Genomic DNA, 23,265 nt, shown 5'->3' with positions numbered 1-23,265 from the left:
AAAAGTCTCCAGCCTTCGCTCAGCGTATTCCTCTCACCGCTACAAAGGGGGGGGGTAGGAGGAAAGATCCACCCCACTCCTTCTTTGAGCCCCTTAGTCTCTTGAGTTGTTTTGGAATAAAGTACCTTTCACCAAGATCAGGAATCTGTTAAGCCACTTGCGACTCCTGCAGCTTCTCTGTTATAAATCCTCACTTACTTTGAACTGCTATCAGCACTCTGGGACGGCCATTACAGATCGCCCTCTTCCACACCCGGGGTTATGAAGGAAATTTCAAGCACAGACCATGAACTCCCATCCTATGGTCGTGCCAAATCAACCTTCTCTTCAGTCTTCCTTTCAGGAAATCATTGGTTTACAGAAGTCTTTCAAGAAACCCCTCCAGATCCAGCTTCACGGAGCTCTCCGTTCAAGCAGCCATTCATACTGGCAGCTAGCCCCCCCCCCCCCAGTTTTATTCTTAATGTATCCTTAAACATTCATAGAACCAGTTTGAACACCATATAAAATAAGCCAGGCTGTAACACTTTGTGCTACTGTAACTCCACATCAGCTCTAAAACTAGAATAAATCAAACACAGTTTTGACAAAGATGCCGTTTATAAAGAGAAAGCAGTATTTCAAAGAAAATTAAACATGCTTTCATATGTAGTTTTTCAGAAATGTGTAACTTTTGGGGGGCTTCTAAATGATCACAGTTGGCCATTAAATTGCATGTTGGTTACTGTATTTCAGTAAGTAGGGAGGGCGGATAAAATGACTAGATAGTAATGTAAATTTAAGCTTTTAATATATTTCCACTTACCTAATAATAACTGTAAAATAAATATTGTAATTTGATACTAACTTTTGGAGACACTTTGGGCATATCCAAAGCTTCAGTAGGGCACCATGGGCTCTGAGGATTTAGGTTGACATTTATTAATTGGTATTTTCTACCCATAAAGTAATAGCTACTCTTTACAAATCAATCATTGATTTATAATAATAGGCTCATAGAATACTATTGATATCTTTGATCTCATGATCAATCAGTATGAACATAGGTTATTAACATTATGCCACTGTAGAGGTTGAAATAAAAACAATTATAGTTTCTTCATGTTAAATACAATATTTAGTTGAGTAGATCCTGAGCTCCCTAATTTTTTCAAACTTTGGTCAGACAAAGGCATTCCCTGACATAATTAATCATCAGACAATTTGAAACAAAATTAGAATTGAATAAGGCCTAGAAATTAATTAGTGGCCAATGCTCATGCTTTAAACATGACAAAAGATAGTTTTGTATTGTTTGTCTGGCTATAGAAGGAAAATATAATGGCAAAGAGAAAGCAACTTACATACATATTCTTACATTTTAATTCTTCACCATAATCATCTCGGATGAAAAAAAATTCAGGTAAGCTAATGGTGGATGATTATTGAAAACCAATGAAATAGCTCTGCTATTTTTCCATTCATGTATTCTGCCTGATGTGTGGATCAGATAATAGTTTATGAAAGCCAAATTGAGTACCATGCAAAATTTGAATATTTCAACAGCTAAATATTGCCAGTCTATCTTAGCTGAACTTTCTAAATTATTCGGTATTCAGACAAAAACTTGCATTATAAAAATATTTCTGATTTAACTCTTTGTTGAGAAAGAGTTTTCATGGCAAATTAAAATTTCAAAGCAGTTTAGAAATTGAAAAATCTTTTCTACCTTTTCTTGCCTGATGTTTTTCTGTTAAACATCACTAAGCTTTATATTTCTACAAACACACTGAATTAGGTTTGTGCATAATGGCGGGTAAGATATTTTGTTTCCATTGGAAATTAGATTCAGTTCTTTCAAAAAGTTCCTTCAAAACGACTGGTAAACTATGCTCTGGAAATACACATGAAAAATGACCTCATATTTTAAAAAATGTCTTATACTAACTTCAAAACCATTTTATGATTTATAATTCTGCACATAGACAGCTGAAGTTTGGTTTGTCTTAAAATTTTGAAATAGCAAATTCTGATTGATGATAAAGGAAAGATTGTTTAAGTTAGGAATTCTTGTCAATTTTTATTATTTTGACTTATTATTTGTAATTTTTTACTTGATTCGTTCTAAAATATCAAATTGATTTTACTTGTTTAAATGTATTGTTTTCATTTACTAGTAGTATTGGGACATAATAATAAGGGACATTTTTATTTTATTCATCTAATTTCTATACTGTTCATCTTACCTTACCTCTGTGTCTCTCCATGATTCTGCCTGATATTTTACTTTCTTTAACATCTTGCAAATTCCACAGGACAACAAAGATTTTGCTTCCTGAACATATTTGAGTTTATCTTTATATATTTTTGGTTGCTTGTCATGAAAACAACATGTAATTTAAGCATATTGTTTTTAGAAATCTTGAACAAAGAAGGTGAAGGTTTTGTTATTTGAGACAGAAGTCTCTAAGAATAACCGAGACCAAGATTAAGGAAGACATTTTGCTTGGTCCAGTGATCAGAATCATCATCAATGACAAATAGTTCAAAGATCTGTTGGGTGGGGCCAGAAAAAAATCACTTGAAAAGCATTCAAGGATGTCATTGAGAATTTTCTTGGCAGCTACAGTGCACCAAACTACATTTAGCAGGTTGACTAACCTTCTTACAACGTGCAAGACCTTATAGTGCAATACGTCACTGAAGATTCATTTTCAACATTCACACTAAAAATCTAGGTTCAGTGAGTAACAAATATTCAACAAATATGTTGAAAAGTTCACCAGGACATTGCCACAATTGAGAACAGTATAAGGCAACTGGAATCCATCCAGAGTGATTATTGTTGGATACTGCAACAAGATGCATCAGGCACTGAGTACCGATGAAAATCAGCAGCAAAATATTTTTAGCCCTATTGAACTCATGCAGCATGTTGGAAATTGGCAATTAAGTACACTATATCATTAAAAGTTAATTTCATATTTCTCAAGATTCCTTCATTGATACAGTTACTCTGAAATTATATTTGTGTTCAGTTTGAAGGGTTCTGTCATAATTGCAAAAAAGGTTTTCAGGAAGCAAAACTTTTGAAAAAAAAAATATGTCCAGTGGTTTATTCAGTTTGCAAATCTATATTCAAAAGTATCTTTAAAACCAAATTAAAAAGAAAATTTTATTAAATACCTTTTGCTTTCTTTGTTACTTTTTACAGCATGTTAAGCCTGAAATAAATAAGTTTTAACAATACTTCCCCAAAACTGTCTTTTTATTATAATGGTTTATGTTTTTTTTATTTTGATGACATCAAATAGTAATAAAACCTATGCTTTTATATGAATAAAAAGTACAATAAAGGTGTTGGTTGCTATGACAAAGTTGTAATTTAAATTCATTTTGTTTTATTATAAAATAGCTAATTTGACACAAAATGTTCATATATATTTTTTGCTTTCTCTTTATAGTGTCTGCTGCTTCTCTTGCTACTCCACAGATACCAGTCAGTGGACACCCGAAGCCCCAAACACCAGTTACTTCTGCATCCCTTACATCTGGCTCTTTGACAACACCTGTTCTTCCCACAGCTAACACTGCAACAGTAGTTGGTACCAGCCAAGTGGCTGGTGGGAATACACAGCCAATGTCTGTTTCACTTCAGTCTTTGCCAGTAATCCTGCATGTACCTGTTGCAATGTCCTCTCAGCCTCAACTCCTGCAAGGTCACACAGGAACCTTGGTTACTAATCAGCAATCTGGCAGTGTTGAATTTATACCTGTCCAAAGCCAATCAAATGTTGGCAATCTAACCAAAACTCCGTTGTCTCTATCATCAATTAATTCAGCAAAACCAAACAACCCTTCAGTGTCCAGTTCAAGCATTCAGAGGAACTCTCCAGCTAGTGTTGGCTGTTCAATAGGAACAACTCTTGCAGTGCAAGCTGTAACAACAGCACATCCTGTTGCACAAGCCACAAGGACTGCTTTGGCTACTGTGAATACTTCAGGAATATATACTCCTCCCATCAATAGGAACGCCATACAGATGAAGATTCCCATATCAGCCTTCAATACTTCAGCTCCTTCTGAAGTAAATACTACAACACCAAGAATTGGTGAGTTGTTTTCGTTTTTTATGTATTTACATATGATATTTAGAAACTGCCCATCTTCATCAAATGTATATGTGTGTGTATATGTGTGTTTATGTATATGTATTTTAAAGACAATTTAAAAAAATTTCAAAAGGTAAATTGATTAAAATTAATTAAAAGATGAAGGAAGGGCTTTCAAAGGACTAACCAGCCCCATGCCTATAGGCCTCTCAGGCGAGGGTGCAGAGCCATGTCTTTTCAGGAGAGTGGCAGTCTGTCTGACCTCCAGGGGAATAATGTCCCATAGAGTGGAGGCAATGGCAGAGAAGACTCACCTAGACTGGGTGTTGGCAACCTGCGGCCCCAGAGCCGTATGGAGCTGTTTTGTTTCCCTGCTGTGGCTCCCTGTCGGCTGGCTGGCCTCGCACTTCTCTCCCAGTCACTCCTCGCGCACCCTGAAGGTAAGGGCGACGGCAGGGATGGAGACTCACTATGAACTAGGGGGAAGCGCCCCTGTACTTGCCTCTCTTCTGGCGCTTCTTAGTGCTGTGCATACCTCGGTTGCTTGAGGAGACGTGACTTGCTCTCCACCCCGAGATGCTAGCTCAGGCTGGCTGTGGCCGATGCTCGGTGTCATAATGGGCTTCAGGAGAAGGAGGGGACACCGTCTACAGCACAGAGCATAGGCCACAGCTGGCCCAGGCTAGCGTCTCATGGCAGAGAGCAAGTCTCTTGTCTCCCCAAGCGATCGAGGTTCGTGCAGCACTAAGAAGCGCCAGAAGAAGCCTCCGCGAGATGAGAGGCAAGTACAGGGGCGATTCCCTCTCATGCGGAGCAAGTCTCCATCACCATCATCGCCCTTGCCTTCTCAGGGTACGCGAGGAGTGACTGGGAGGAGAGGTTGGGGCCAGCCAGCCAAATGTGAGCTCCAGCCAGGGCGGGGGGGGGGGATGGGACGGGACAAAAGAGCTTCGTTTATCTGGGAACCTGAAATGACTCTTAATTTAAATCACATGGTAAAAAGCACCCAAAGAAGAAGAAAGAACATCAGCCCCCCCCCCTCCAAATCTCAACCCTTGCCTGTTTTTGTAAAAGCAAGAGGGAGCACACACACATATGAGGGTGGAGGAGAGATGAGAGAGAAAAGGGGAGAAAAAGAGAAATGAGAAAATATGGAGAGAATGAGAGAGGAAAACGAAAGAAACAAAAGAGAGAAGGGAGAAATGAGAGAGCTAGAGGGAGTGAATGAAAAAGGGAAGCAGAAGAGGGAAGAGAAAGAAAGAAAGATAGAAAGAAAGAGAAGAAAAGCAAATGAAAGAGAAATGAGAGAGAGAAGGGGAGAAAAAGATAGAGAAAAATGAGAAAATGATGGAAGGAGAGAAAGGAAAAAAAGAGAAACAAATGAGAGAGAGAAGGGAGAGAGAAATGAGAAATTAAGTACCAGGTCTGGCTGGAGTAAAGCAACTTTATCCAAGATCACAGATGATAAACTCCTGGATATAGAGGTCTACTCACAGCCATTCTGTCTTACTAGGGTTCAGCTGAAGACTGTTTTCCCCATTCAGGCCCCAGAGGTTCCAGGCACTGTGGAAGAATATCCACAACGTCAATCACTTCACCCAGGATGGAGATATATAACTGGGTATCATCAGCATATTACTGATACCTTATCCTGTGGTGATGGATGATCTTGCCATGTGGTTTAATGTAGATGTTAAAAAAAAGTGGAGACCGCATTGAGCTCTATAGCAGGCACCAAGAGTTGTAGTGCTGTCTCTCTATCAACAATGACATTACTGGCTTTGGAGGAGGGAGGTGAACCAGTACAAAATTGTTCCACCCACTCCAACTCTGTAAGTTGGCCCAAAAAGACACCATGATGAATGGTATTGAAAGCTTCCGAAAGGTCAAGAATGGAAGGATGGCTGTACCATCTCCTTGAATTGGACTTGGATGCAAACAGGTGCCCAGTGCAGCTTGTGGAGCAAAGTCTCATATGTGCCTTTCTTTGGGTGCCTAAAATTGCCTGTACAGCTGCATTTGTACCATCTGAAACTTTCAGATACTTTTCAAGGACAACTCCATCTAGAGCTTCTTGCAGTAGTCCGAAGGGCAGGGCATGAGTGAGTGATCAGAGAGCCTCCCTATCCAGGAAAGTGTGTAACTGGCACACAAAACAATGCTGAATAAAGGCCCTCCTAGCCACCTGTTTTTCAAGCAAGAGCTGTAAGTCCAGGAGAACCTCTAGGTCTGTCTGGGGTAATGTAACCTCATTCAAGACCAAAGATAAACTGAATACAGAGTGGCCTAGCCACAGCCATTCTGTTTTATCAAGGATCAGCTGACGTCTGTTCTCCAGACACTATGAAAGAATGCCTGTTGCATCATGTACTTAACCTGCAACAGATAAAGTAGATACAAAAAGTGCACACATCCCTTTAAAATATCAGGTTTTTGAGATGTAAAAATAATCAGATCAAAATAAATCACTTCATAATTTTTCCCACCTTTACAATATAATGTATAAGCTGTAAAATTCAATTCAATTGAAAAGCAAACAAATATTTTACGGGAGAGAATAAAATTAATGTTTTTCCTGCATTTTGCTATTAAAATGGTTACATGTCTTTAAGGTATATTTGTAAGGCAATGCAATGAAGTTGTTCCTTAATCTCCTTAGAGAATCAGACATCCAGATTGTTACCACTTCCACCACCACCAGCAGATAATATAGCAAATAAGAAAGCAGCTGAAGTGCCATTGCAGGTATGCTGGTTTGTTTGTTTTTATGGAGACTACTTTATTTTCCTTCCACTCAACAAATCAGGTCATGTGTTATAATTATTTATTGGGCACATAATTTGCTTTTTATTTCAGGCTATTAATAAAAAGTAAATGTTACTTATTCCTTATTATTTATTTATGTGACATAATTTTTGAACAACAGAATCTGCCAATCCTAGAGCAGTTAGCAGTTCTTTTATACAAGCGACAGATAATAGTAGTAACAATTAGAAAGTTGTTCAAATATTACAAAGTTCCTATCTATCTGTTAGCCAAGGTGGGATTGGAGGACTCCCAACTGCTCTGGCAAGAGTCACATCTTATGCGGGGAACATCAGTTGATAAATTATGTCCAAAATGCTAGGCTAGGTGATTCAACATTTGGGTTAACTAGTCCATATGGGAAGCTGATAGATTCAGATCAGGGGTGGGTTTGAAATTTCTACCTATTCTGTGGGCATGGCCTATTTTGTTGGTGTGGCAGTCGTGGGTGTGGCTTGGCGGTCGTGTGACTGGGTGGGCATGACTAGGTGAGTATGGTCATGTGATTGGGTGGGCATGGCCAACTCAATGTCACTCATATGGAGGGGCACCTTCCCTGGCTTCTCCTTGCCCCTCCCCTCCCAGCCAGTCCTCGCCTTGTCTTGCATGTTATGGTGGGATGGGATGCATTTTCAAAGTCATCCTCCCATTGATACTAGCCAGTAAGATGAGATTTTGCTGTCAGAAGACCGCCTGATATACATTTCCAAATATTGTTTATCACCATTCTCTTGGTAAGACTGAGTGGAGAGATTTATAAAGAATAACAGAGTTGAAAGGGACCTAGGAGGTTTTCTAGTCCAACCTCTGCTGAAGCATGAGATGAGACCTTATACTATTATGGACAAATTTCTTCTTAAAAACCTCCAGCCTGCTCCACCTTGGCTCCTTTGAAGAAGCCCCGTGCCCGCTTCCTTCTCTTTGAGAAGCGGTTTGCAAAGTCCCCGTTTTGCAAGGCGCTTCTCAAACAGAAGAAGTGGGCGTGGGGCTTCTTTAGAGGAGCCGAGGCCAGAGCAGAGTTGAAGCCCCCTCCAGCCTCAGATGCGCCGGCAGAAGTGGGAGGGAGAGGTTGCCTGGGCTCTCTGCCATCCCAGAACTGTGCTGTGCTGGGGAGTTCTCCTGCGTGGACACACCTCAGAGCAGCTGCCGCAGAGCACACCCTGCCTTCAGGGAGCCCAGCTGAAAAAACCACAGTGGCACCAACGGATGGGGCTACTGCACATGTGCACCGCTTGCCCTGCTGGAGCACTTTCTTCCTTTTCCCGCTGCCCATTGGTGCCCATGATTGATTCGCTGGGGCAACAGGCCCCCGAAGACAGGGTGTGCTCTGCCATTGCTGTTGCCGCTGCTGCTGTCAGGTGCGTCCATGCAGGAGAATTCCCCAGCATGGTGTGACCAGTTCCGGGACAGCGGGATACTCTTTCTTTCGCCAGTACGGGTACTATGGGGGCATGGCCAGGGCGCCATCGCTACCGGTCTTGTCTGATATGCCAGATTTTTACTACCTCTTCTGGTGTACCTTATCGTACCAGGAGCAACCCACCTCTGGTATATACATAACAGCAGTTGCAGTATTGAATTTGAATTCTGAGTCATTTTGTCGGTGGAAGGGACTATTCTTAAATTTAAACTAGATAATTCTTTAGAAGATTAGCTTACTATATAACACATAACTGAATGTTTAGATTGCTAAGAATATTTATAAAAATAAATGTGCAGTTTTCTCTACCTAAAATCATTTTCATTATTATAAGCATATGTCTGTATTTTTTTCAAAATGATCACGGACACTGTAATTGTAGAAAAGTATTTTTCTTTAAAATTTTCATGGTTCTCTGCTGTTTTATGTATTAAAATGTATAGAGTGTTTTAGCATTCTTTCTAAAACAACTTCTCACAGTATTATGAATATATTTATTACTTTTTCTTAATTTTTTAATTTTGAATCCACAAATCAAATTGTGTTGTAGTTGTAACAAACCAGGTACAATATTTTAGAAATGTATGGTCATCTAAAAAATTTAATCCAAACTATTATGGTACAAAATTTAAGATGGAGTATTCTGTAATAAAAAAATTAAATTGGCTATTCTTTTCTATGTTTCTACTGTTTAGAAATATGCCACTATTAATCAAGGCTTTTGCAAGGCTTTGTAGTAACATTACAGGTGTTCAGTGTTCTTAATCTAGGTATTTTTTATTATGTTGCATCAAATTAGTTGTATTAGAGTTAGCTCCACTAAAACGAATTGCACATTTCAATAGAGTAATTAAAATCCCATGGATCTCTGTGTGAATACTTTGTCATTTTTAACACTCTTAAAAGGAAATTGAAAACCTATTATAAATAATAGGTGTGGGTAATATTTTGTTTGTTTGCTTGCTTTTTTCATTTTTCAGACTGTAAAAGTTACAGGAAGTGTTGGAGCTGGAGTAATTGATCTCACATTAGATGATGAAGATTTTGGTTCTTCTCAAGGTAAGTGAAAAAATATACTTGATCAAAAATAGGATTTGGTTAATGGAAATAATAATAAGCTATGTTGCAACATATTAATTTCAGAAGTTATTAAAATCAAAAATGAACATTTGTTAATTAAAATGATTTTACCATAAAACATTGTTCAAAACAATGTTTTAGAGTTTTAAAATTTCATGATAACACACAATGCATCTGATTACTGCAGCCCATGAATGTTTATACCTTCATAAATTTATTCGCCCAAGATATTAGTAAATATTTTTTTTTACTATTGCAGAGTTTCTTACATGAATTTTCTCTTGAAAAATGGCAGAAGTTGCAATTGATGCAAAATTTAGTAGCCTTTTGAAAAATGTAAGGTATGGGGATGATATAATGCCTCTACAAAGTCCAGCCACTAGTTGCTTACTAGACACAATTTAAGATTCGGATGCTAAGTTTTAAAGTACTAAACATACTTGATTATCTGCCATTATCTGCCTGCTTCCTATGAATTGGCCAATAGACAAAAGGAAGGAGAGGCAAGCCAAGATAAGGAAGAGAAGGTAGGGAGCACCTAGCTATCATGAACAAACTTAAAGAATCCAAGACCAAGTTATACAAGAGTCTTCATGAAGCTTGTGGAAGTCTTTTCTGTTATCTTTGAAAAATCATGGAGAACAAATATAATACCAAAAGACTGTAGTAGGACAATGTTTGTTCCTATCTTCCAAAAGAGGAAAAGGAAAACCCAGGAAATTTCAGACTGTTTAGCTAGATGTTATTTCCAAGAAATCCTTGAACAAATTATTAAGCAGTTGATTCATGGGCATTTAAGAAAGAATACATGGTTTGGCAGAACCCAGCATGGGTTTATCAAAAATCAATCATTCCAAGTCATCTAAAGACCAATTTTGATAGAGTGACAGTTCAGGAATTCAATGGACATAGCGTATTGAACAAAGTGTGCCATGAACGTCTAGTGGAGAAGGTAACAAAGGATTAACAGGATTATGCTACCATTTGATGTCATCTATAAGAAATGCATATCAATATATCTGCATCAAGTTAGAAGGAACTATAAATATGAAGCACCAGCATATTTATAAATTTCTTGTGTGAATGCTTAGAAAATACTTTGCAAAGATGGCATTTTCAGTGTTTGGGAGAATCTTGACAAAGTAAAACAAAAGGTGGAAACTTAGAAAGATGAATTTTAATATAAACAACTGCAAAGCCCTACATTTGCGTAGGAAAAATCAAAGATATAAACATGGGAAGGGCACACTGAGTAGCAATAGATGCAAAAAGAATCTGATTGGTAAATCACAGGTTGAAGATGGAGCCAATATTGTGGTGTAGATACAAAAAATGTAAATGCAATCCTGCATTAAGGAGTGGCATTGAAACACTGGAACATGCCAAGATTGATGAAATCATTATAGAGCTTGGAAGGAAAAAGTTAAAAAAATGATTGCAGAACTTGTTAAGGCTGGAGAAGAGAAAGGAAGATGTAACTATCAGCAAGTATCTTGGGCTATTTTGTAAGGACAATTGTTCAAAAGATATGAAAGAAACAGTGGTGTTTTAATTACAAAAAAAATAAATTTTGATTAGACATCAGAAGAATAGATGTCAGAAAATATCTACAAGAGCTTTTCAACAACACTCTGCCATGGGAAATAATGGACTTCATTGTAATATTAAAGAAAACTCAGCTTAACAACCATGTTATTGTCTTAGCAACTGCAGTGATTCATTTAACAAGTGAATCTTAAGAAAGTCGTAAAATGGGACAAAATTCACTTAACAAATGTCTTACTTAGCAACATAAATTTTGGACTTAGTTGTGGTCATACCTCAAGGACTACCTGTACATGCACAGAGCTTAATAGAAGATAACCAGTATCTTGAATCACACTTAGGAGCCAACCTCTAACTAGCACACCGTACAAGCAATAATGTCACACAGACATAATGAGGAATGTCCATCGTTGTTTATGCCAATGAATTATGTAGCTTCCAAGAAGTCTTCAAGGGCAGTTCCATATAGATAACATTATAGTAATGAAGTCATGAGAGTAACCAAGTGACTATCTAAATGAGGTGATCAACTGTGTGAAGGTATTCTGTTCCAGATAAGGGCACAGCTAGCACGCTAAAGACATCTGTGCAATCTTTATCACAGTTGTCATCTATTCTTCAAGCAGGGTCTGTAAGTCCAAAGATGTGGCCCCAAAGGACCAAATATCTGCAGCCATTTGATTTTGTCATGATTGAACCTGGGTCTATTCTTCCTCATCCAGATCTACATAGTCTCCCGATACTGAGAGAGGACTTTGATTGCATCACTTTGTTGGCCTGGGGTTGAGTTATAGTTGAGATATTATCACAAAACGGACATATGACCTCACCTAGAGGTTTCATGTAATGTTAGTAAGTAATAATGCCATTGCAGTAACCCACAAGTGAGGCATTGTGCACTTGATCTCTCCACATAGCCTGTTGACACTAATTGAAGTTGGCCACAAATTGGAGGAGAACCACCACATAATGGTACCCCTTGCTCCCAAATGTTGCAGCCAATCCATAAGAATACCATAATTGATGACATCAGAATACACTGAGGGATCAAAGAGCATGGTAAAATGCACTACCTCCATCCTGGATGTGTTATAGATCATCAGCAAATGGGACCAGTGCTGATTCTGTACTGAAACATAACCTGAAGCCTAACTGACTTGGGTCTAGAAAAATCCATCTCTTCCGGGATCCTTTTGGAGCCTGAAGCCCAAGCACTGTCTCAACCATTTTCACTAAGAAGAGACATAGACTCTTCATCTAGCAAATTCCTCCTCCTTTTTTCTATTCTTGAAGATTAATAGCATTATCTAATATGAATGGCAATAGTTATGTCAGAGAACCCTGACTGATCTCAGTTATTATTCATACTACAGGGGAATGTTTTGGCATAAAAGATTGAAGATGGAGGCCAACAAACTATGCAGAATGATCAGAAAGAATATATGTCTTTATTTAGTTTAAAAAAAACATTGAAGATGAATGGCAAATATTCTCCAGACTACTTGCATTTGAACAATACTAGACATTTTTTCAGATACTTTTTCTGTATTGGCTTTATATTCCAACAGATGGCAAGAAGCAGAACCAGAACCAATCTAACAACTCTGGAATGGGCCTATCAATCCCAGCTATTGCTCGCCCCTTGCATCCAGTACAGACAACCCCTCTCCAACAAGCTGGTTTGCCAACAAGTGGCCTCTCACAAGCCACCATACATGTTCTCCCAACAGGTAATGTTTTTTGTTTTGAAAAAATATGCTTTGAAAGCTTTATGTTGAGCACCTTTGTTGAAGGTGGGGGGAAGAACGGTTATACTTGATTTGTTAAGAATTCACTAATCCTGTCAGGTGAGACTTTATTGATTTTCCTTGGTGCAGTGTGAATAACTTCTCTAACATGCAGAACCTTTATCCTTTACAGCTATCATTACATGCTCGCATTGATTTTAAGCGACTAATATAGTTCATTATAAAAAAATACAAAATTTCAAAACAGTAACTTGTTGTAATTCTTTTAATCAATAGGGCTTCTGGGTTATTTAGATATCTTCACATATATATAAAACTTTACCAATTGCAGACAGATAGGCTGTACTCATGTCTACTGAAATCTCAGTTGTAACTTGGAAAGGAAAGCAGCTGTTCACTCCTGTTTGTATATTCAGTTCTATGTCCAGATGTATCAGCTGACCAGTATTTAGGGGGATGTAATCTTTTGTAAGACGCTGAGCTTGTCGATCAGAAAGGTTGTATATCTAGCGCCGCGTAACGGAGTGAGCTCCCGTTACTTGCCCCAGCTTCTGCCAACATAGCAGTTCGAAAGCACGTAAAAATGCAAGCAGAAAAATAGGGACCACCTTTGGTGGGAAGGTAACAGCATTCCATGTACCTTCGGCGTTTAGTTATGCCAGCCACATGACCACAGATGACCCTGTGATGGTAGTGTTTTTACAATACTTTTACAAGTTCACAAGTGGTCAGCAACCATTTGCAATCCTCCTTCACCTTGTTTAACTGATGCCTTACAATTTGGTGCAAAGTAATCAACTCCTGGAGGAAACTATTCGCAGCAATTGCAGGAGAGACCAACAGCGCTAGAGGCAAAAGGCGCAATTGAAATCTGTCATTTGCCAGGAAGGGTTGAGGCGTGTTGAAAATTGTTATAAGCAAATTCATTGCCAACAAGTCCAGCCAGTTGTCTTGCTGGAAGCTTACAAAACAGTAAAAATATTGTTCCAGGATTGCATTCATTCGTTCTGTGTATCCATCCTTCTCTGGATGATAGGCAGAAGAAAGGTAAACCTGGACTTCCATTTTCTGGAGCAATGCCTGTCAGAACGGGGCTGTGAACTGAACCGTGTGATCTGTCATGACTCGGGTAACCCATGTAACTGAAATATATGTTGGATGAATAGTTGCGTGGATTCCTGTGTTGTCAGAAGTCTGGCACGGGATGAAATGGGCTATTTTGGTCTGCATATTGACTAAGATCAAGATCATTGTGTATCTCATGGAATCCAGAAAATCTGTAATAAAATCCAGCAAAACAGCCCCCCAGAACCTCTAAGGGGTGGCAAGGACTGTAACAGTCTGGGAGTGGCACTAGTACTGTTTTTGGCTTATGAACACACCACACAAGAAACCATAAACTCTTTCACATTATAGCACATCCAGAGTCACCAAAAGATCCACAAAAGCAAATGAAGAGTCTTAAAGAAAACGAAGTAGTTGCTGGGTTGTGATGACCATGACGTGGAAAGAGCCCCTGTAGTGGACCTGCAGGGACAAAACACACCTGCAGAAGTAGAATGTGTTGTCCTCACATGACCAAGGGTTAGGCTGTCGTCTGGTGTAACTCCCTTCACTGTGTCTTCATGAAAGGATCTCACTGTTACTCATCCCGAATCTATGCCCTCAAGTCCACAGGCTCTTGATCAATTGCAAATTTGTCAGTAGGAATGGCAGACTGAGGCAAGAACTTACCATCTGCACAAGCATATTCAGGTCATTGAGATCCCGTCTGTTCGCTGATTACGTTCACTTGGAATATATTACCTTAAAGTTAAAACGGATGAAGAACCGTGACCATTAGAACTTATTATCTTTGTCTTTAAATGTTCCACGTTTCTATGATCCATCTGGACTTCAATCTGATCCTGAGTTCCTTTGAGTTGATTTCTCCATACTTCAAAGGTTAGCTTCATTGTTAGAAGCTCTTTATCCCAGATGGTGTAGGGCTTCTCTACTGAGTTTAAATTATGGGAGTAACAGACACAAGGAAATAAACTTCTATATGGTGCAGCAGCTTGCAATCATACTCCCCCCACTACAATATCTGATGCGTCAGTCTCGACAACAAAAGTCTACATGGGGTCAAGGGGTCTGAGCATAGGTTCTGATGCCATGTCAACACCCTTTGGAGAGATCTGGTGATATAGATCATGTAAATCGTGGTTAGTGCAAATTGGCAAATGCTCATGCTTTGTGAAAAGCTGGTGTTCCCAGAGACACTGTAGCACCATGTGCGCATGGTCCCAATGCTCCTTCCGCAGTGGGGAGTAGATCAAAAGATTGTCACAGTATATAACTACCAATTGGTTCAGTAGATCTGGAACACATCATGCATAAAGTATATGAAAACCCCAGGGGCATTGGTGAGTCTGAATGATCGTGTACTGAAAATGGCCAGAAGGCTGTTTTCCATTCATCCATCCTCCTGCAGGTTGCACTAAATTGTAGGCTCCTCTCAGGTCCAATTTCATAAAGATCTTGGCCTGACACAACTTCTCCAGTTACTCAGAAATTGGGGGCCAAGGGATAGTGGTTTTGGATCGGGTTTCATTAAGCCCCCGATAATCGCAACAGAAGGCTTAATTTCTTGATTACTGAGACTGGCCCACTGCCAGTGAACTTGACCTATTAAGCCTTCTAGGCTGGGCTTCTTGGTGTTTCCCACTGGCAGTTTCACCTTGGTAGGACCCTTGGCAGCCATATGACCACATCCTCTATAATAAAGACATGCGTCTTTATTCATGCGTGGGACGGTGAGTCAGGTGTGTGTGTGTGGGAGGGATGTGAGAGGGTTACAGCTCCATCCTGCAGCCCATTTTTGGTCCCAGGAGGCTGCAGGGAGGCCTGCTAGGTCCAAAACGGGCTGCGGGGAGGTCACGCACGCATGCACAGAGGAGCAGGGGTCATGAAAGGGTGTCATGTGTGCACTGCGTTATGGGTGTGGGCATGCTATCGCGTTCACGCACTTTTGTCACGCGAGGACAAAAAGGTTAGCCATCGCTGCTCTATACAATACCACGAGTGTTGCCCAAGCCATCCTGGTTCACAGCTTTTCTGCAGATATATAGGGAAGTGATGTTGCAACTCCCTCACTCAAAAGATCTGTCCTGGGAAATTAAGACAAATCCATGTCAAAGAACATTGAAAAACTATTATTTTAGTAGTACTTCCTCCCTGCAAGAAAATCCTTTGCAGAGATTCTGTCTTATCTTCACCTGCTCAATACTAACAAGGATTTCTACATAATCTACATTGTACTTTAATTGTTTTTCTCCCTATCATCCCTTCTTTCCTTTCCTGAGCTTCTCTTGTATTAAAATACATACGACAACAATCTTAGTGAACCTTAGCTTTTTTGATAGACATTCCATCATTTGGTAGTCTTTGATGCCTGCATAAGACAATGAAAGTTCCCACTCTATCACATTCTCTGTATAAACAGATCACATAGCATTACAAATTGAAAATCCACACATAACTGTTTCCTTCAAGAGAAACGTATTGTCTTTGGTTCTCTCCTAAAAAGCACCACAACTTAAAATAAGCTTGGTACTTGGTACATAGTTACAATATTTTATTCACAGAGATTAAGATGAAGATGAACAAATAACTTGTCTCTTAAGTGGTCATTGAATGATCAGTTGTACATTTACAGAATTCATCTAGTTCAGTGTGGTGAACCTTTTTGTAAAGGCATGCCAAAATCATTTGTGTGTGCCCACACCCACAATGAAATGCACCCCACCCACTTGTGCATGCATACGTGGCCCCCCACGTGGGGGGGAGAGTTTTTGCCCTCGGGCTCTGAAGTCTTTCCTGAAGCCTGGGGAGAGCAAAAACAGGCTCCCCTGCTCCCTGTGCCCCCCCGGAGGCCCTCTGGAAGCCAGAAACTGATCGTTTCCAAACTTCCGGTTGGCCCATTGGGCCTGTTTGCCGCCCTCCCCAGCCTCTGGAGTCTTTCCTGAAACATGGGGAGTGCGAAAATGGCCTCCCCAGCCCTCCAGGAGGCCAAAAATCAGCTGGCTGGAGCTGACGGCTCGCATGCCGGCAAATATGGCTCCGTGTGCCATAGGTTCGCCATCACAGATCTAGTTTCTGCCATACTGCACTTTTTTCTGATAAATGTTTTACCTCCAGGACTGCTTTATTGAACCGAGAGAGTTGAAGGAAAAGTAGCAGGTATATCTCTAGCCATATATAAAGAGGTAGGCTTTCCATCAAAACCCAGAAATAACAGTGGGAATCGGAAGGCTGCAACAAAAATTATGTTTGCATTTAGAGTGGATAGTTGTTGGTTTTTTTCATCATTGTAATATATTGGTTTATTTCTTATGTTACAGTGTTTTCCTTAAAAAGACAATAGAATGACATTGAAGTTATGACCGTTAGAAACTTGTGAATCACCGGCATTTTTTATAATTACATTGACTGCAGATTGCTGTAGAAATAACCACACCAACAAATCCTGTTTTAAAATGCCAATATGATTGGGCTATTAAACTGGTTTGACTCCATATGTTTTCTATGTTATTGTTATGGTTGTTCACACATCAGCCAGATGTTTAGACCAAGGGTAGGCACATGTTGCTTGATGGGACTAAAGATATTTGCACAACAATGTGAGGTCACAGCTGCCATTTCTTTAAAAGTTTTTTTACTATTATTTTACCTCTCTTAGCCCAGACAACTGTGAATGTAACACATCGCCCAGTGACTCAGGCTACAGCTAGACTCCCAGTACCAAGAGCTCCTGCTAACCATCAAGTAGTCTATACTACTCTTCCTGCACCATCAGGACAGACTCCTGTGCGAACCACTGTTATGCAGAATTCTGGTTTAAGGCAAATCAACCCACAAAATTCAGGTAAGAAGCGTTTTCAAAAATACATTTGTAAGCTGTGAACTGAAACATAATTATCAGTTGCTAATAAAAATACGATAACTATAAAATATGCTGAAAGTATAAATCTCAATTTTTAAGGTAGTAATTTTTTGAAATTTTAATTTTGGTTTCTGATTCAATAGTTTACTAACAGATATGTATGGTGAAATTTGATTTCATAAATGTTTGACATGAAAAATAGTTCAACCAAAAATATTTAAAATGTTTATAACATAGATATTCAATATATTTTTGTGCTAGCATGTCACTTTGCAACTTCATTCTTTGGGTGGTGAAATGGGTGGCGTATAAATTTAATAAATAAATAAAAATAAACTCGAGTTTTAATTAGATTTTTCTGTTGTCCTGTCTGATTTCTTTAAAAATAATTAGTGGATTGCAAGATCACGTAACTACCACAACCAGTAATGCCAGGATTGCAGTAATTAAGCAAAGCAGTTACATGGTGTCTCACTTCACAACTGCTTTGTTCAATGATCCAATTCTAATTGTAGGCATAAGTAAAGGACCACCTGTATGTTATTAAAATAGCATGGTTTATAATAGCTTTCCAAAAAGTAAGGCATAAATAGATTGATACTAATGTCTTTTATAGGTGTAACCGTGCGAGTGCCTCAAACAACAGCTTATGTTGTAAACAGTGGGTTAACATTAGGATCTGGTGGACCTCAACTCACAGTACATCATCGGCCTCCTCCAGTACATTCAGTAAGTACATTTATCTATTAAAATGAATATTTAGAAAAGATGATACAACCACACAGAACATCAAATGTACTTATGCAGGGATCATTAATATTTTAAAACTAATTGGGGACAATACTGTGAAAAACTTTAATAGCTGGAGAAAAAAATAGTAAAGTGATGATATCACTGAGCTAGACAAAGTTAGAGCCCGTTTGGGGTTTGAGGGGGAAATCAAAGAGAAAAAAATGATTATTTCTGAGATCATAAGAGCTACATATGGACCACAAATTATTCATTCACTCCTCGTTCCTTCTGAAGCCAGCATTTTTGGTGACTGCTCCCATTTTCTGGAAATCCTTACCACTTGACAAGGACTATTAACTATTGAGCGATCAATTCATGTAGTCTCTGAAATGATGAAGCAACTTCCTTGCCACCTTCACAACCCACTTCTCTTTCCCTTAGGAGCCATTGCGGCCTGTGCATCCAGCCCCTCTGCCAGAGGCCCAGCAGCCCTCCCGACTGCCTCCAGAAGCTGCCAACCATTCTTTGCCTCAGAAGCCACACCTGAAGCTCGCCCGAGTGCAAAGTCAAAATGGCATTGTGCTTTCTTGGAGTGTTTTGGAAGTGGACCGGAGCTGTGCTAGTGTGGATAGCTATCACCTATATGCATACCATGAGGACCCAAGTGCCACTGTACCCTCTCAGTGGAAAAAGATTGGGGAAGTAAAGGCCCTTCCTCTGCCTATGGCATGCACACTTACTCAGTTTGTGTCTGGCAGCAAATATTACTTTGCTGTGCGTGCTAAAGACATCTATGGACGTTTTGGACCATTCTGTGACCCCCAGTCAACAGATGTGATTGCTTCCCAAAGCAGTTAAACTTAAAAGACATTGAAAGCTTCCATTCTTGCCCCATGGCTGTGGCTTGATCTAGTTTTGAGTTTGTTCTCATGCATGAAACTCATTGTAAAATCTTCTCTGCAGAATTATTTTGGAGAGCTCTTTCATACACTACAAAACTTACAACCAAAACTGAAATAAATTCATAAACTCCAGCAAGACAGCTTGTATTTCTGATGAAATAGTCTCCTCCTCTTTGCTTACAAGTCACTGTACCTAGTAAATAGTGAGTTAGAAAGTTTTGGGAATTTGGCTGACATGTTTCATGTGGCCCACCAATAATGTCACACATTGGCGCAAGCGCAGAGTATAACAGCCAGGTTGGATGGGAAGCCTGGATTCAGGGTTGTGCTTGGTCCTAGAAGAGTGGCCCATTGTACTTTACAAGACACCTAACCTACTTCCTAAAGGGCAAAGGAATTTATCCACAGTCAGTTTTTGAGTTCTTGTTCTGCTTATTGAAATGAAAAAGTTCCAGGTAGGCTTGCACTCTATTTGTCACCAGAACGTGGGAGTATTTTGAAGCCCACCACTAAAGCCAGGTTTATAGAAAACTTCATTTGCATTTTCAATAGCTTCCTGATTCTCTTTTTATGATCCTTCTCTTTTTTAAAAAAAGTAATTTAATTTGTGCCTTAAACAATAATTTCAAAATAAATGCAGTCACACTTTCTGTGTTCCTCTTTCTTTGCCATCCTTTCAATATTCTGCTCTTTTGCCAACCCTAGAATGTCATAATCTCTCATTGCAGATTCACTTGACAAGTAATACCCAGGTTTTCCAATAATTCATGCTAATGTTTACATTACTTATTTAATTTAATCTGTGAAGATTTACCACTCTCACACCATTTAGCCGCATCATGCTATTCTTAAGAAGATGGTAGGTAGCCAAAACAAACTTCATTTTCCTAGCAAACACACTAATACCTAGAATTCTTTCTAACAACTTTATGAAAATTCTATACCCACTGAGTCAAAACAACGGAATAGATCCTCCACTTTTTCCAATTCAGCAAAGCTCATGGCCACCAAAAATAAATAAGCTAAACCTAGCATGGAAATAACCATACTGTATTCTAGAGAAAAATAGGACATACATTATCTTCTTGGTTGATAATCCCTATTTAATAGTGAGTGGTAACTATTCACTGCATTGCTTGGCACTTCCTATTACTTCCTGTTCTGAAATTGATAGGGTTGGAAAAGAAATGCAAAGTTCAAAAGGCACAATCAGAAGCTAGCTTAGGAAGACAAGGTCTTAATGCTGTTTATGTGGGAAGGTGTATTTCAGTAAATACAAACCATAGTCTTGTGGCATTTTGTGTCTTATTTTTCTCAGAATAATGTGGAAACTTGCTAGTCTCTACGTGTTGTAGTCAGAAACTATTTTTGAGTGGGTAAATTTCATTCTGCGTATTATGAATTCTTCAAATCAATCAGCTGGTAATTGGCATATCAATTTATCACATTTTCTTATTACCTTCAAAAATCTGAAAATAAAACAACTAGTTAGCTAGAAACCCATCTCTGAAATGGTCACAAAAAGGATTTTTATTATATACTGAAGGAGGGGTATATTTAGCCCACCTCTTAATTTGAATGCTGTAAAATGCAAAAGGCAGTCAACAAAAAGGGATCAGAAATCAATGAAAGGAGCATTTAATTACAAAACCATTTTTATTTTTTTAAAGAAGCATTGAACTCCACTGTTTAATTTGGCAGTTCTTATTGTTTGTAGCCAATATATTGTTAATTGCCCTTTCTCTTAGATTTTTTTTTTTTTTGTACTTGGATAATAAAGTCAGGTCTAAAAACATCTGGGAGGAAAGTATAGTTTCATAAGGTGTGCAACTTTCTTTTTGAGGTTAGGCACTAGGACCTACAACTTTCGCATAAGAAGGCATTTAAGAAGTTTCAGCTCCAGTTTCCAGTATCAGATCTCGTTCCACGTTCAAGTAAGTTTATGGCAGACGTTAATTTCAGCACTTCTTAAATTAGCATTTTGGAGGATAGTTCAGATTTATGTACTGCAGCTGATCGGGTAGGATGCTACATTTTCCAAAACAGATTGAGCATGCCACACCAGTTATATAAAGCAATACAGAGTTAAGCAGAAACAAATGTATAAGTAATGGCAAACCACATATTTTATATTCTGTGCTTAATTCTCTGCCTTTGCCCGAAAAAAGACATCTGAATCTGTAGAAATTAATATGTTCTTGCAGCGGATGATGGGAACTTTATTCTTTTTCTATCAAACTACTATAAACAGGATTGCATGGCAACAAACTGGACTAATGCTGGATTTTCCCACTCCGCACTGTGAGCTTGTTATAGTATGGATAGAAGAGATATTTTTTAAAGGAACTTAAAGAAGAAAAGAAAATTTCACTGTCTACATTGTACCATGTTGGTATTTTTTTTTCTCACCACACTTACTTTATTGCAGTGTATGCCTGGCCCAGCTTAGACATTTTCTTCTAGAATAATTTCACTGTGAAACTATATATTTCAGCAATGTTCTGCTCTTTAATACTGAGAATGCAGCTACTAATAGTAGTCAAGTTCGTTTTCAGAAGAAATGATATAAATTCTGAAAGCGAACTAAAAAAACGTTACCTGGGTCTGGAACTCTTGTTAGCTTATTTCTGTTCACTTGTAGAGAGCAAGAGATGCAACATGCTTTTTATATTAGCAACTTAATGATAGAGGATAATATGTTCAGTGATCCTGATACATGCCCTAAAAACTCTGAACAAAAACACTACGTTTAATGTTTACTGAAACACCCTGATTAATCTCTATTTTCAGCATGTTGGGCAATTTCTGTGTCTCTAAATTATATATAAAAAGACCAAGGTAAATTGTGACAAAATGTCTGAATAACCCACTACAATTAGAACATGGGAACCACAATAAATTAAATTGGTTCATTCATTCAATGTTAGACTGATCCAATCAATTGCTATTACTTGTCCAGGAGTTCTATGGCTCTAGAATCCATATTACATGTATTAGTGTTTCAATAGTTTTGCATTTATCCCTTGACTTGCAATATCACAGTATTGGCTAGAAGAATTACAACCAGAATATGAAACTACATTATGTTGATGCCATCTTTCACTTTCTTTAGTATTCTCATTCATTCAGTGGCAAAGTTGTTCATTTTGTAAATGAAATCTTGCTGTTTTTAAGATCTTCATATTTGGGGTGTATGAAAATTGGATAACAATATTTTCAGCAGTATAGAAGTTACGTTGAGAGTAATGTACAAATATGCAAGAATGCAAATCAAATTGTGTTCTACAGTATTATTGGAGCTCACCTATATTTTAAAGCAGAATGATTGGTTTCTTACCTTCTTGTGCTAGCTTGAAAATATATTTTAAGACTAAGTTTAAATTTTAACTGTAAATAAAGCAACTGGACAGCCAAAACCTGAGGTACTCTTCAGATCAGTAATTTATAAGCACGGAGAAATAAACTTATACAAAACTCCTTATAGAAATTTGCACTCTGGTTTTTTTCTTCTTCAACAAATGAACATGTAAATAATGTAGGCTGTACCAAAAAGTCCAGTTTAAGCAGGACGGTGGCAAGTTCTCCTAACTTTTATATGCATTGTAGACTAGTGTCTGTACGTGTTAATTGTAGTGGGGTTTTGTCTTGATACGCCTGAAATTTATACTTTGAAATAAACTACTGGGTTTTTAATCTTTTGAGTTTTGTGTGATTAGTTTGGAAGAACAAAAGAGCATTTGGTTTAAGAAATGGAAATAACAGTCCAGAATAGTAGAGAGGGAGGGAGGGAGGGAGCTAATAGATATAAATGTTAGACAAGATAGACAGACAGACAGGCAAAGATGATAGATGATAAGATAGGCAACAAAGCACACAACTAGGAGCGTGAGATTGCTGGAAATCTCCTAAGCAGCTGCCAGAATTCATCTAGAATCAACAGTCATCTGCAATACATCCTAATCAGGCTATTTGCTCCACAGAGTTCATTTATCTAAAATGAACAAAATCCAAGGGTTAT

General features: G+C 38.6%; 1 protein-coding gene across 4 annotated transcripts in view; it reads left to right on the top strand.

Moving 5' to 3' along the window:
• Positions 1-22,945, top strand: part of ATF7IP (activating transcription factor 7 interacting protein) — a 108,012-nt gene extending 85,067 nt beyond the window's left edge. For all 4 annotated transcript variants that reach the window (XM_081957697.1, XM_081957700.1, XM_081957699.1 and 1 more), the window contains exons 9-15: positions 3,444-4,091; positions 6,751-6,836; positions 9,297-9,375; positions 12,510-12,671; positions 17,410-17,595; positions 18,230-18,342; positions 18,787-22,945. In XM_081957697.1, the coding sequence (XP_081813823.1) occupies positions 3,444-4,091; positions 6,751-6,836; positions 9,297-9,375; positions 12,510-12,671; positions 17,410-17,595; positions 18,230-18,342; positions 18,787-19,203 (1,691 nt within the window). In that variant the 3' untranslated portion in view covers positions 19,204-22,945. The remainder of the gene's footprint in view (positions 1-3,443; positions 4,092-6,750; positions 6,837-9,296; positions 9,376-12,509; positions 12,672-17,409; positions 17,596-18,229; positions 18,343-18,786) is intronic.
• The last annotated feature ends 320 nt before the right edge of the window (positions 22,946-23,265 follow it).

This window comes from Natrix helvetica (assembly GCF_964273705.1).
Source record: "Natrix helvetica genome assembly, chromosome: 6".
NCBI lineage: Eukaryota > Metazoa > Chordata > Lepidosauria > Squamata > Natricidae > Natrix > Natrix helvetica.
The sequence above is the reverse complement of the archived record's forward strand: the minus strand, read 5'-3'. Positions and strand labels throughout refer to the sequence as shown.